The sequence below is a fragment of the Gavialis gangeticus genome, unplaced genomic scaffold (assembly GCF_001723915.1).
Source record: "Gavialis gangeticus isolate Ggan-Ray unplaced genomic scaffold, GavGan_comp1, whole genome shotgun sequence".
Taxonomy (NCBI): Eukaryota; Metazoa; Chordata; order Crocodylia; family Gavialidae; genus Gavialis; species Gavialis gangeticus.
In genome coordinates this window covers 3,305,878-3,316,721 of record NW_017728998.1, presented here as the reverse complement: position 1 = coordinate 3,316,721, position 10,844 = coordinate 3,305,878, and the positions used below count along the sequence as shown (strand labels likewise).

Sequence of the window (10,844 nt, the reverse complement as noted above, 5' to 3'; positions counted from 1 at the left end):
CTGCGGTCCCAGTTGCAGACGCGGAAGGGCCGAGCCCGGGGGGCCGGGCTGGACAAGAGCTGCTGGGTCATGGAGGCGCTGGCAGAGACGCACCTGGGGAGACAGCAGACGGTCAAGGAGGGGCTGCTCTGCTCCCCTGCAAGGAGCTAGGATCAGGGCATGGACCCATCCCCATGGGGGGAGGGGGACACCACCCACACCCCCAGCCTGGGATCTGGGGGAGGCACATGACAGTGTTCCCCTGGGTTAGGGCCAAGACACCCACTTGGAGATGGAGCTGGGGGACAGCAGGCCCAGGGACTTCTTGGCGTAGTCCATCTCGGGGGCAATTAGCACGCTCCGTCTGCAGAGAGGATGTCAGCGGAGAGGAAGAGGTCAGCCCAGAGGGTGGGGGGGTCCTATGACATCACCCCCCACAAAGTCCAGCAGTCAGCACCCTCCATAGGGTTGCCGTCCCTCTAGGATTGCCCTGGAGTCTCCAGGAGACTGCCAAGTCACCCAGGAGATGAAGGATAGGGCATTCATTAAAGTTATTTAGCATTGTATCCAATTTATACAGCAGTCCAGTGGGCTTTTTAAAAAAAAAAAATATATAGTAGTTATGTACACTTGCCTTCCCCCAAGTACAGTACAGTACAGTACATTTGTGTCCTTACACCAGGGGATAAAAGCCACCCAGAATAGATTCACAGTTGGCAACCCTAACCCCCTACCCCGGTCCGGGAGCAGACACATGCCTCCAAGGGCCTTCTTCAGCCACCCTCTGCTCCCCGGATCCACTGCACCAAGGGGTCATCCACCCAGTGCCACGCTGCAAGCAGCTTCTGGTCTCCAGGACCCTGCCCCGCTCCCCCCCAGCGCATCCCCCCCAAACCCTGTGGCTGCCTGGGCTCGGCCCACCCCAGGAAGGGGCTCTGGGCACGGTACTCACCACTTGCCCCGCACCGAGCAGCTCAGAGCTGGCCAGGTCCCTGCCCTGCCAGGGTTTAAGAGCAGGGGCTGGGCCCTGCCCTGTCTGGTGTAAAGGGCAGGGATGGGCTGCGGTGACAACATCTGCCTCTTGTGCAAGGAGGCACATGGGAGCCACGTCAGCAGCACAGAGCAAAGTCTGCAGCGCTCCCCGCCCATCGTGTGCTCACTCCAAGCCCTTGGAGGGGGCAGGAGTCTGGATGCATTGCAGCATTGCCCTCTACCCCACTTTGCTCCCCCAGACACCCCGCTGGGCCCTGCACCCAGCTGGCACCACTGCCAGCTTCACCCCTGTACTCCCAGGGTGGGCAGCTGCTCTGTGGGCTCCTGGGGTCTGCTCAGAGCCACCCTTACAACAAGTCCAGCTTCCCCCGGGACAGAAGGAGCTGTGGCTTATCCCCCCTGGTCCCACCTTTCCCCCCCAGGGTATTGCAAAGCCCACCACCCCTCCAGCCCAGCTCCCCAAGCAGCTACTCCAGTCTCATCATCCCCACCCCCAGACCAACCTGGCTCCTTTTCTTGCATCCACCTGAACCCCATATCTTGCCCTTACCCAGAGCATAGGTGGTCCTGCTGTTCAGGACTATTCAGGACTGCCCCCCTTACAGTGACCACAGCCCTCCCAGTACAAGCCTTACTCACCCAGTGCAAATACCTCCAGCACCTCCCTACAGCTTGCCACTGCTGCCCACTCCCCCGGCTTTTATCCTGCCCCAACCAAGCCCCTCCCCTGCCCCTAGCATCAGCCAATCTGCCCCAGGCCCCCGGGCTGGGGAGGGAGGAGCTGAGCACCTGGGGAGAGGGTATCTCCCCCTACCCGCTCCACAGTGCCTCCTGCTGGGCATGACGTGGCCTCGATGCAATTTGGAACCCCACAATCCTGCCCACATCCCAGCCCCGTGGGCTTGAGGTGCTGCAGCCAGGCAGGGCCCCAGTCCATTGCCTCCGCTCCCCCTCCAGGCACCCCTTGCTCCAGCCTGGTCTGGGTCAGAGCGGCTGCATGGCTCTGGGCTAGGCAAGTGGGGTATGCCAGTGCCTGGGGGGCTGCTACTGGGACCCGGGTCCCCCGCACGCCTGCGCTGCTCCCTCCCTGCCTGAGACGCATGCAGTGAGGGCAGCCCCGTGGCTGGGCTGGGCTGTGCCCTCCCTGGGAGTGAGAGGTGCTTTAGTGCAGAACAGGGCTTGGAGCTGCCCCAGCATCTTCCAGGATCCCAAGTACGAGACCAGCACCCGCCAGGGCAGGTCATGGGCCATGCTCTATAAATGCAAAGGATGTTTTTTCCCTGTTCATCCAGGGAAGCTGGTGAGGACTGAGCTGTGTGGGCAGAGAGGGTCTAGATGGGTCCTTAACGATGCGTCCTTCATCATCCCCCACCACGCGGCTTTTGCTTGCAAAGGAGCTGGGCCTGGCCTAGCCCTTGGCAGGGCAGAGGCAGCCTCGTGGGCAGCCATGGGCACTCCACGTCTCGGCAGAAGGAGCATCGGGGTGGCTCGTGGGCAGACGGCTCAGGGGCCTGGGCAGGAGATGCCGAGGCACCTGGGCTCTGTGAAAGGGCAGCGTGGGTGTCCCTGCCCTGTAGGTACGCAGTGACTTTGTGCTGCTCACAAAGCAGCCCCCAGGGCAGGTGCCTGACCCCGAGAGCACCGATCTGCACCGGACCAAGGGCTCCTGTGTGTTTTGTCCGGTGTATCCGGGGTCGGTACCAGGCAGTTGCTGTGTTGCAAAAGCCGGTGTCTGAAATCACTGGGCGCAGCCAGCACCCGGTCAGCGCCTGCCCCAGGCAGGGGCCATGTCCTCGTTAGCCTTAACCAGCACCAGCCAGGTAGAAAGGCTGCTAATGAGGTCACCTGAGTGAGGAAACCAGTTGGAGTCAAGTTGTCTGCTCAGGGCTGGGATATGGGGCATGGAAAAGCTCTGCCTGGGAGGGAACGAACAAGGAATGGACTTTAAAAGTACGTGAAGGGCAGCTCCCCTGAGTTGTGCAGCGGGGTTTAGACAGGAGACAGGCGGCAATAGGTCCGGCCCAGGCCAAATCTGCCTGAGTTGGAGCAATGGGGAAAGGTTGAGTGATTCTGGAGAGCAGCGGGAGAGAGAGCTGTTGGCCCTTGACTTGTGCCCAGAGCAGTGAGGAAACTGAGGCAGGGGGTATGCATGCTGGTTGCCAGCTGCATGCATGGGGTCTGGAGCCCTGTAGAAACACCTGCTTGGGCGTGTGATTCGTTCTGCAGCTCATGCCCTTAATGAGGTCTTGTGCAGGTCAGGAGGTGCCCACCTATGAGCAGATCTGCAGATCTCCAGGCTTGCTGGAGCAGTTTGGGGGTTCAGGTGCAGAATATGTAGTGAACAGGATCAGCTGCTTCTGAGGCCAAGCCAGGCCATCGCTGCTCCTTCTCCAGGTCGGGTGGGTGGCACGGTCCCCTTCCAGGCAGGCTCCTGGTCTGGGGCCAGCTGTGCAACATCTGGCAGAGCCAGCAGGTGGAATGGGCCTTCATTCACCACCCAGGCCCATCTGAAGTGTGACATCCCCTGCTTGCTACCTGCTTTCGGCAGACTCTCGTGTTAAAGGACCCTGGGTGCCCATCTGAGCACAGCCCTCCTCAAAGGTCCCTCTGCTGCAGCTCCCCGGTCCTGGCCATCAACAGGTGAGTGTGGAAGGGGATGGTCTGGGCATGTTTGGAGTCTGGGGCACCACACCAGGCTCCGATTTAACCAGGGCAGTAGGGCTGCGGTGATCGGTGCGCCTTGCTGAAATGCCCCTTGGAGGAGAGGGGAATGACAGAGGACCTGGCTCGTTCCAGCCTCTCCTGGGTCAGGCGTGGTCCAAAGGGTTGGGATGACTTCCTGCTTCATGCGACTGCTTCCCACGGCCTCGACTCAGCCCCTGGGCACAGGGGGCTGTATAGAGAGAGGTGGAGTTTGCACTGGCAGGGGTGGCAAACGGGTGTCTCTTTAGTGAAGCTCTGAGCAGAGGCTGCTGGAAGGAGGGCAGGCTTCCCGAGTGTGGCAACTGGGTGGGCACCTGAAGGGTTTGAGCCCAACAAGGGGACCAGGACTCAGCCCCAGCTTCCACACCAGCAGGAGCAAAGGGCTGGAGAAATCCTTGCAGCATGGAGGGGCTTGCTCAACATGGGAGGAGGGGACCAGGTCACTGTGCAGTAGGGAGAGGCTTGCAAACAGGTCTGGTTTCCGTGGAGCGGAGCCACCGGGCGTGTGTAGACAAAACAGGGGCCCTAAATTGAAGTGGTGGGTTTTAAAAAACACCGCTTCAGTTTAGGGCTGATTAAACCCCCATGTCGTGCCAGAGCTGGGATGGAGGAGCTCCTGGCTCTGTGTTGGCGCAGGGTCTCTGCACTGTGCTCTTGCGCTGGGCTGGGGAAGCTGCAGCCGAGGGGCTTGCTCTGAGCACTTTACCCCCTTGAAAAGCTGGGGGATGCCCAGCCTGCTTTGCACTCTGTCCAAGGCACGTGCCCTGCCTTGCACCATCCATGCAGGTGTCTCCAGCTTTGGGGGCTGCTGCAGACTGAGGGCAAGGGAGGGCAAGAAACATCAGGCGACGTCTTGCTCGGGTGCTCAGCCCCTGGGGTTCCCTATGTCTATCGGCAGCAGCTGGGCCAGATGGGCCCTGACAGGCAGGCTGCAGGGGGCATTGGCCCCCAGCCACCAAGTGACACCGAACAGCCAAGCGTGCGCTGCTTTGCTCCATGTGGGTGTGTGCTGTAGAAGGGTGAAGCCCAGGGTGCAAGCGGAGCAACATGTGGGACTGATTTTGGTCCCTTAGGTCATGCCAGCTGCCCTGGAGAGCCATGCTCGGGCAGCCCCGTGAGCGCACGTGTGAGCTCCAGGGAGGGCTGGCTGGAGCAGGGGCGCTGTGCCCTGACCAGAGATGGGCGTTGTATTGCATGAATACTTTTGCTGGGAAAGGGACTCATTTCCCTTCCGCTTCTCCCCTATGATTAAAGCCTGAATTTAGGGTTAGTGGCTAACTTTTGGCTGGAAAAAGGCGGGGGGGGTCTTGCTGGTGCTTCCTCAACTATCTGGCCTCTTCACTTCCAAAGGATGTTTTTCTTTTTCCGTTCAAAACTTTCCATTCAAAAAAGGAAAGCAGCTAACACCCTCCCCGCAAGCAAGCCTTTTATTCCAGTTTGAACTAAAAGCTTCAGACTGGGGGTTGCAATTCAGCAAAACAACCCTGAATAGTGTCCGAAAGGCACTTTGACCCTGCCTGGGTCTACCTCCGACATCTTCCCCACAGATCTTGGTCCCTGTGCTGCAGTTCCCAGGTTGGAGGGCCGAGTCTCCCGTGGGCACCTGCCCGTTCACGGTGGCTTCTGTCTCTTGTGGGCCGTGGCAGTAGCCTGCCCTGGGGCTGCCCCCCCAGCTCCGGCAGCAGTGGTCCCCAGGTTGGCCTGGGGCCGTGTGAAGCCAGCTGTCAGCGGAGGTGCCGACACTGCTCCCAGCTCGCACGCCTGCCTGTCAGCTGCCTGCCCAACCGTTGCCCAAGCTGGGCTGTTTTGGGAAGGGTCTTCCGAGGGCTGCCTTGATGCAACCAGGCTTCGGCACAGGGTGGTGTGATGCGGAGCAGGTTGCTGGCTGGTTGCACCTCCCTACCCCCAGATCCTCTGCCCTCACTTGAGCATGCTCCAATGTGAAGATCCCAGGAGAACAGTGCAAGGTTTCCCCTTTCCCCCAATATCAAGGGGAGAGTAGGAGCAGGGTCAGGGAAGGTCCCAAGGCCAACGGCAGTGATCAGAGTTTGCAACGGGGGCCAGCAGCTTGGTCGTATCCCTCTACCCTTCCCTCAGCCTGCTCCTCCTGGCTGCGCATCCGCTCAGCCTCCAGACGGATGCTCCCTGATGGAAGATGCAGCTACTGGGGGGAGCTGTGGGTGAGGGATGTCACGGTGACAAAGGAGGTGGCAGGATGCCCTGAAGTATAGGGGGGTCCAGAGCAATTGGGGCCTCTGCTCTCTACCCCAGCCCCACCCCAGATCCTGCTTGCTTCCCCTTCCTCAGTCTGGAGATTAGCAGCAGGTCTGAGCTGGGGCTGTGACTACCAGCCTGGATGCACTGGGGGCAAAGGGGGCTCAGCTGTGGGGGGACGTGGGCTACATTGCACCATGCCCAGGTGTCAGGGAGGAGCGTGGGTGGGGTGTGACCTCCATGCTGGCCCAGGGCCTGTCTCCTTGCAGCTCACCCAGCTCGGGACGCACGTGAGGTCCCCTCCCTACCACGCCTCGGTAGCAGGCTGCTCACACCAGCAATGATTAGCCTGCGCTGCGGCTCTCCACGGGCTGTCACATCAGCTTAAGCCGGGTCTCTGTGATGTTAATTGCTGCCCACGGCTTCCAGTACTTCCCACTCGGTCCTCTGCCATGGGAGGAAGGAGGTGGAGAACCCTGAATGGAGTGGGAGGGATGGGGCCGGGCTCCCAGGTGTGTCCCTTAGCCCTGGGTGTCTGGGCTGGGCTGGGACAGGTTGCGGATCAGTGCAAGGAGGGAGATAAAGTGGGAAGGGGGAAGGAAGGGGGCTGGCGGACAGGGTGACGGGGAGGGGAGCAGGGAGAACAGGCGCTCCTCTATGTTGAGGCTGGGGCCTGCATTTGCAAAACTCAGGCCCAAAGTGCGGGGGTCTCCATGTCTAGGGGGATCTCCTTAGCGTGGCGTCCAGGCTGGGCAGATCCCTTCCTGCCGCAAATTGCATTGAGCATCTCTCCAAATCACCTGCTTGCTGTGGCGGGGGCTGGAGACCAGCAGCAGGAGGTGGGGGGTTAATCCTGCCTGGTTCCCCAAGCAGATGGGGGCTGGGCTGCTGGATGCTGCACCTTCCCCATGCTCCGTGGTAATTGCGGCTCAGCTAATTGCACCTTCTAGCGAGTGCCAGGAAATTCCCAGAACTGGCAGCATCTCCCGGAGCAACCCGTTTGTGCCAGGAGCCTCGACACGGGCAGGTCCTGGAGCCACGCGGCTTCCCGGGCTGGGTAGGGAGAGCCCGTGGTGGTCCCAGGCAGGGGTAGCATCACATCCTAGGAGCCATCTGCTTCCTTCCCAATATCCCACAGGCTGCAGATCCTCCTCCCCTGCTTCAAGCATCTCCCCACCTGTCTCTTGCTGCTGAAGGATCCTCCTGTGACAGATGCCCTCAGCCAAGCTTGGCCCCGCCACTGATTTCTCACATGAACCTGGGCACATCCCTGGGCACAGGGGAGAGGGCAGGGCTATCCAGTTTTGCAGTGCTGTCTGCTTTGCAGCGTGTGAATCAGGCTCTGGAGAGCACTTGAAGCCCTTGACTGAACTGCCACGGCTTGATTGGAAACAAGTGCGTCGCCCGCTCTCGAAGCCCCACAAGCCAGGCTGTTGCTACGCAATTAGCAGCCGTGGGCATGGCCGGGCGTGTGGGGCTGCAGGGCCGGCTCCTCGCAAGAGCTGATATGCAGCGGGGTGGGGTTGTAGGGGGATGAGACGGAGCGGCTGTGCAGGGTCCCATGGGAAGCTGCCTGCCAGGCAAGAAATCCTCTGCATCCTAGAGGAGTTGGGGAAGCTAAAAGCCTGGTCTGGACCAGAGATCTGTGCCCGGCGGTGGCTGGGGGGCTGTCCATTGACCCCAAAATGGTGCTGAATCCAGTGGCTGGGGTGGGAGGGAGACTACAAGGCAGGCCCAGGATGATAGGGGATGGGGCAGGCTCCCCGGGGCTTCCCCGTGTGCTGCTGAGATGGGCACGGGCCAGGCCTGGGTGTGCAGGATAGCGGGCAGGAGACACGCAGGGAGGGCGCAGCCTTGTTGCAGGGCCAGTGTGTCCAGGGGAAGGTACTTGGCTTCCAGAAGTGTATGGGCATGGCCAATTAGCGCTCCCTCTCAAGTCTGGAAATGAGGCCAGCCTACTCTGTTCTGATTGCGTTAATTAAATAAAGCTGTGGAGCTGGCCTTTCTGGGCTCTCCTGGATCGCTGCGAAACCTCAGCTGTGCGAGAGCAGCATGGCTCCTCTCTCAGGCTTGCCCACGCTGCCACCTGACCCTGGTGACGAGTGAGGAGGCAGAGGTGCCTTGGCTCCCACCGTCTCCTCGGGAAGGCCGAGCATCATGGAGCAGAGAGCCCGAGCCCCTTCTTCTCTGGGGTGGTGCTCCATGCGACCTGGGCAAGTCACTCAGCCTCCTTAAGCCTCAGTTTCCCCTTCTGTAAAATGGGCTGATGTCCTGTAGGAGACCGGGGCATTCCCTCTCTCCCGGGGGGTGGCTTTGGCCACCTCCCCTATTCCAGAAACTGGGCTTGCCATTTCCTGCAGCCTCCCACGTTAGGCCAGAGCCAACCCCTGCTATGTAGGCAGCTCCTGGCCTGACAAACATTCAGTGCCACGTCTTGCAACTCTGCTAATGGAGCAGCTTAACAAAGGTGTTGGAGTAATCAGCTGGGCCCTCCTGGCAGCCAGCAGGGCTACAGCTAATTAGGGGCCTAATTAAGGGAGAGTGGAGGCAGGCAGAGGCTGAGCGACGGGAACAGGGGGTCCTGGGGAGCAAGTTGCACTGGAGACATGGGCTCCAGGCTAGTCTCTGAGCTGCGGAGGGGACGGGCACCCTGCGCTCCCAGGTCGGTGTCGAACAGGAAGGACCGTGGCTGGGGAAAAGGGGCTCTGACTCTCCAGCTGGGCCCCCTGGGGGTGCTGATTTATCCCCCTTGAGAGCCCACCGCTGCTGGGACCCCTCAACCCTGGGCATCCTCCATGGGGCTGAACTGCTACACGCAGGGCTTGGAGGGAGCCTGATGCTTGTTCCAGCCCCGCCCCGGCATAGGGGACTGGGGCCACAGCTTTGCTTGCCAGCCTCTCCAGGTGCCAGGTCCATGTCGCCCTCATCCTCCCTAATGTAGGGTGTGAAGGCCTGGCTATAGTCTACTGCTGCTCCCTGCTGGAGGGCAGCAGTGCTCTGCTGTGTGTCCTAGGCCTCGCGTGGCAAAAATGTAAGGGAGATTCTCCTCCTGCTCCTGTGGTCTGGGAGGAAGAGGCTGTGATTTGTGCTTTCGCTGCTGTCAGGAAGCTCGGAGCAGACAAGGCAGCTGGGTAGAGACGAGTTTGACATCTGGGGCCGGTGCAGGGGTTCGGTTTTGGGGCCCTGCTCTTTGCTAGACAATCCTAGGACTCGCATCGTGAGAGTTGGGCTTGCTGAGCCGGGAGCTGCTCAGGCAGTGGGGAGAGCCGCGTGCCCGCAGCCGTGCCGTGCTTCTCGTGGTCTTTCATGGCTAGGCTTGCAGGGGCTGCTGCGCGGCTGCAAAGACCTCTGGCTTTGTGCACCGTGTCTGGGGGGTTGCAGTGATGGGGAAGAGGCAAATCAAGGGGTGGAGGAATAGGTTTTTTTACTAGGGGGTGAATCCAGTGGACTGGGGAGGCTGGCGTGGGAGTGTCCCACCTGCTGCTCCTGTAAACCAGGAGCGTTCTTACCCCTGTTGCGCGACAGGACGGGTCTGACGCCATGGGGCTGCGATTCCTGGAGACGTAAGAGCAGCCAGGCTAAAGCCAACGCTTGGTCCTGCTAAGATAAGCTCCTGCATCTGCAACGAGCCTGTTGGAGCAGGGCAAGCGACCCTCTCTAGCATGTAGTTATGGGATAACCCACCCCAGGGAGAGCTCCTGCACCCTGCGGTGGCTGATGTGAGTATGGGGCAGATACCCCTCCCTGTCCTCTGCTGCGTGCAGCATGCGTCCGTGCTGCTGGGCCCTGGGGGCTCTCGCTGCACAGGCCAGGCCTGATGCTCGCTGAGTGTGCAGCCTCTTGCAGCTAGGGCTTTCTTGGGCTGCACCTAAAATGAAGGGCTGGCTCTTCTATGAAGAGAGACCCCAACCCTGGCTCCTGGATGGGGGCTTCTGTGGAAACCTCTGGGTCTCAGGCATTTCCTCTGCCTGGGAGGAACAGCCTGGACCAGCCCCTTTCTCTGCAGCACTAGAGCAAGAAGCTGTCCATGTCTGGATGCTGCAGGGTTAAACATGAGGGTTGGAAAGGAGGTCGCATCTAGTCCAACCCCTGCTCCAAGCAGGACCAGCCCCAACTACATCATCCCAGCCAGGGCTTTGTCTACCTGGGTCTTCAAAACCTCCAAGGATGGTGATTGCACCACCTCTCTGGGTAACTTGTTCCAGTGCCTCACCACCCTCCTAGGGAGAGAGTTTTTCCTAATATCCAATCTCAATTTCCCTTGCTGCAGCTTGAGCCCATTGCTCCTTGTCCTGCCACCTGCCCCCACCGAGACCAGTCCAGCTCCATCCTCGTTGCAACCCCCCTGCAGGGCTGCTATCGGACCCCCCCTTGGTCTTCTCTTCTGCAGACTAAATGAGCCCAGTGCCCTCAGCCTGTCATCACCAGTCGCGTGCCCAACTCAGGACCTGAGCAAAATCACTGATCCAGATTGTCCCTGCCGAATGCACCACGGCGACATGCAGCGAGTGCCCGAGTGAAATGTTTATTGCAGCAGAACGTAACAAGTCTGTGACAACGCAAGGCCGGACCTCTCGCCTCCCAGGAATAGGGCTGAAACCCCAGGGGCCAGCTGCCGTCCACGGTTCCCCCCTCCGGGCATTCAAGCTCCAATATCGCTTGCTTAATGCACGCCCCACCTGGCTGCCTTGCATCTGCAAGCTTGCCAGCAAACCTGGGTAGTTAGGCACCTGGAAGACGAGCAGCCACACAGGATGGACCGCCCCTCCATCATCTCCCTGCTCCTCAGACAGGCATGTCCTGAGCAAACGGAGCAAGGGGAGACCCTGCGGATGTCCTCCTGGGGGCTGAGCAACAAGCTGGAGAGAAACGGAGGTACCGAGAGACGCGTGCGCAGCGGCGATGCTGGCACCAGCCAGTCCTGCCTCTCAGCTCCTTCTCCAGTCTATCTCCAT

The 10,844-nt window shown here is 60.5% G+C and overlaps 1 protein-coding gene across 1 annotated transcript in view; it reads right to left on the bottom strand.

The window, feature by feature from the left end:
- The window catches only part of CIDEC (cell death inducing DFFA like effector c), a 13,843-nt gene extending 12,151 nt beyond the window's left edge, over window positions 1-1,692 (bottom strand). The window contains exons 1-2 of the mRNA XM_019505409.1: window positions 1,612-1,692; window positions 266-343 (exon numbers count right to left, since the gene is read on the bottom strand). Coding sequence (XP_019360954.1) covers window positions 266-318 — 53 coding nt within the window. The 5' untranslated portion in view covers window positions 319-343; window positions 1,612-1,692. The remainder of the gene's footprint in view (window positions 1-265; window positions 344-1,611) is intronic.
- Window positions 1,693-10,844: the final 9,152 nt, after the last annotated feature.